Source organism: Fukomys damarensis, unplaced genomic scaffold, assembly GCF_012274545.1.
Source record: "Fukomys damarensis isolate Sample0158 unplaced genomic scaffold, DMR_v1.0_HiC HiC_scaffold_6, whole genome shotgun sequence".
Lineage (NCBI taxonomy): Eukaryota > Metazoa > Chordata > Mammalia > Rodentia > Bathyergidae > Fukomys > Fukomys damarensis.
Genome location: NW_022900918.1, coordinates 41,727,876 through 41,731,066, shown reverse-complemented (window position 1 = coordinate 41,731,066; position 3,191 = coordinate 41,727,876). Strand labels below are relative to the sequence as shown.

The window sequence follows — 3,191 nt, the reverse complement described above, 5'->3', positions numbered from 1 at the left end:
GGGGCCGGCGGGCCGCGGAACCGTCGCCTTGCAGACTGACGCACGATAAAGACCGCCTTCGAGCCAGCCCCCAGCCTTATTCCTCACTCCGCCCCGCAGTGCGGTATAAGTAGTGTCCAGCAAAAAACTGGCAACTCCCGGAGCCAATCCACTTCCCGCCCTTACCTCAATGGCCAATGAAGACGAAGGAGAGGCATGGCGACGACGGGTAACTCCTCTGGGGCTTGCACTACTAGAGGGACGGCTCCTCCGGAGGCGGGCAGATAGGGCGGGCCCAGGCGAGGCGGAAGTGATGACGCCTGCGCGCTGGGGCCAAGCGTCGCGAGGTGGACCACTACTCCCAGCAGGCTCCACGCCTCCGGCGCCTGCGCCTCTCGCCACCGCCCTCCTTTTGTGTTGCCTTCTTCAGCTCACTCTGGAAAGGCTTGGGGACAAAGGGCCCGGGGAGGAGAGCCGGTATTCAGGGCCGGACCCGCGGATGGCGGGCCGACTGGAGCGATCGCTCCCCTGACCCTCAGCCCCTCGCTGCCCCCGGCCCTCCACGCCTCCCCCGGACGGCCGCCCTCCCCTCCCCCACGCTCCTAGAGCCAGGGTTTGGAGGAGCCGTTGCCTAGACGACGGGCCGGACCGCCCCCTTCCGGCCCAGGCCCCGCCCTGGGCGTGGCCACGCGGACCCTCTACCGCCTTTGTCCTGCTGGGGCTGCGGTCCAGTTCGGTCGCTTTTCGCTGCTGCGGCTTGTCCTCGATACCCTGACGTCGGCGATCCGCCCCGGAGACGCTCGGCGGCTGGCTGTCTCGGGAGCCAGCCGCGGAGTATACCGCATCCTGGCGGTGCCAGGTCTTCCAGCTGGGACCTCCAGCAACCTCCTGGTGCAGAACCAGACGCAGGGCCTTTTCAGTTTAAGCGGGTACTGTGCGGCCTCTGAAGCCAGCTGCGATTCTATAAGTATTCTGTGCAAGCCAGTGAAATTTGTAAAATTTAGAAACTTGTGCATTAGCCACCGGGGTGCGCGCTGCAGCCACGCACGGGGTATTTTATTTTGTGATGGGGCCGTCGGTGCCTCCCTTCTGACTAAAGTGTTTGGAGTCGGGTCGTTCCGCCGGAGCGTGGCGGCGGCGCTAAAGGACAAATATTTTACACCGCGAAGTATGTGGATCCCCATCTTGGTCTGGATACCCTTCACCAACGCAGCAGAGGAACGTTCACTCTGCTCTAAGGCGAATTGGTTATTTTACCAATTCGCACTTCCAGTTTGGGCCCAAGAAAGAGCAAATGAAAAATAGAGAACTTTAACTTTTTACAAGAAAATATTGGCCACCAGTCTGCACAAAACACTGACATATGGAAACCAAAACAGTGCAGAGAGCTACAAGATTGAATTTTTAAAATTGTGTCTTTCGCAAAGAGCATATAAGTAAAAATACAGCAGTAAGAGACTTTTAACTCTGTCACTGGGAGCATGAACAGCGTTTATCTGGGGTCGTTAGTAAGTGTTGGATCATGGCGTAGTGGTGCACGCCTGTAACCCCACTCCTCCAGAGGCTGAGGCAGAAAGTTTGCTCAGCCTGAGCTACATAGTGAGTTTGAGGCCAGGCTTAACTACTTAGGGTCCCCGTCTCACTAAAAGTTTTTAAAATGTTAGAATTAATTTACTCCAATAAGCTAGAATTTGGCCTGTGTTAATTTCAAAAAGTCACGATGCTGTCTGAATGATTATTGCGTCTTTCTCTTGTTCACGGACTTCACAGACACATGAACCAAAAAGGCATCTTGCTGTTTAGGTAGAAGTGCTAGGCTGAGCCAGCTCCAGTCTGCGAGGCATGCACTCTGAAGCCAGCATAACTGCCTCCCATGCGGGGAACCCCGCGGTGCATGAGTGGTTTCATAGAGCCACCCTTGGCCAAAAAGTGGTTTCTTGCATAAACTTAGAAGACCAATAAATGAAGTATAGCATCTACTCTGTCTTTTAAATACGCCACTAAGGACAAATATTTAACTTTGAAAATCTTGACTGTTTCAGGTTTGACCTTTGTACACCAAAAGTAGGTATTAAAACTTTTAGCTAAAGAAACATCTGGGAGCAGGAATGTAGCTTGGTGGTAGGACATGTTCCTGGCATGTCCCTGGTTCAATCCTCAGCACCAAGCAATCAATCAAAACAGGTTTCTGGTAGAGATGCTCAAAGCTGTTGGAATAAAACGTAAGGGATGAGCACAATTCTTTCTTTTGAGGTGCTTAAATACTAGCTTCATCTGAAACTTGAAATGCCATCAACATTACGGTGCTGTAATCCACTCTACTTTGGATTTGCAAGATTTTCCCTCAGAAGGAAATGTCAGCCTGAAAACTACACTTCGTTGTCGTTAAAGACTGAAAATGGCATTTATGATTATCTTGGAATCATTATTTCTAATTCTCTTCTTGTGGCCCACATTGCAGAGTAAGGTGACTTTTAAAGTTAGGGGAAAAAATAAGGCAGGGGAAAAAGGCTCTGCAGCGTGAGCTTAGGCCAAATAAAATTAGGAGGGAAAGGAAGAAAACATAAAAGTCCACCCTACAGCATAGGGTGGGCTACAATGAAGAAACGGGATAGGCAGGTGACTTTCGTAGGCTTCTCCGTCCGGGTCTGTGTGCCGGTGACATCCCAGACGCTGTCACTAGATTAGATTCCGCCACGCGCATGCCTCCAGTATGCAAGAGAACCAATTTACTCATTAAATAATGGGTTATGTTTATCATTGCGTTGCACATTCCCAAAAGCATTAAGAACATAGCATTGCTGCCAGTTAATGACTGAACACAGGACTGATTTTCTGAGGACAAGAGATACCACTGTCGTTCTCAAAGTAATGATTTCTTGTAGCCCAGCCCATCGTGCTGGCTGCCCAGACTCAGGCGCGGGCTTTGGTTTTCGGTGTCACCGAACCTGTTCTTGAGACAGAATTCTCTTTTTTTTTTTAGTACCGGGGATGGAACTCGGGTCCTTGTGCTTGCAGGGCAGGCGGCGGAACCACTGAGCTAAAACCCCGGCGCCGAACCTGTTCTTGCTCGCTCCACCGCGTGTCTCACCGCCCAGACTCGGACCCCGCTGAGGAGGGAGGAGTTCGGACCGCTCAGCGAGTTCCCGTCTGGGCTCAGTGCGGCGGCCAGGGTTCCCGGCCTGGGCTGTGCGGAGGGGAGCGCCCACGCC

At 52.6% G+C, this 3,191-nt stretch overlaps 2 protein-coding genes across 2 annotated transcripts in view; one reads left to right on the top strand and one right to left on the bottom strand.

The window, feature by feature from the left end:
• Positions 1-580, bottom strand: part of Ing1 (inhibitor of growth family member 1) — a 6,137-nt gene extending 5,557 nt beyond the window's left edge. Inside the window, exon 1 of the mRNA XM_033760974.1 lies at positions 166-580. The gene's annotated coding sequence lies outside the window, so the exon portion shown is untranslated. The remainder of the gene's footprint in view (positions 1-165) is intronic.
• Positions 170-3,191, top strand: part of Cars2 (cysteinyl-tRNA synthetase 2, mitochondrial) — a 22,857-nt gene continuing 19,835 nt past the window's right edge. Inside the window, exons 1-3 of the mRNA XM_010619990.3 lie at positions 170-208; positions 318-456; positions 647-908. Of these exons, the coding sequence (XP_010618292.1) occupies positions 170-208; positions 318-456; positions 647-908 (440 nt within the window). The remainder of the gene's footprint in view (positions 209-317; positions 457-646; positions 909-3,191) is intronic.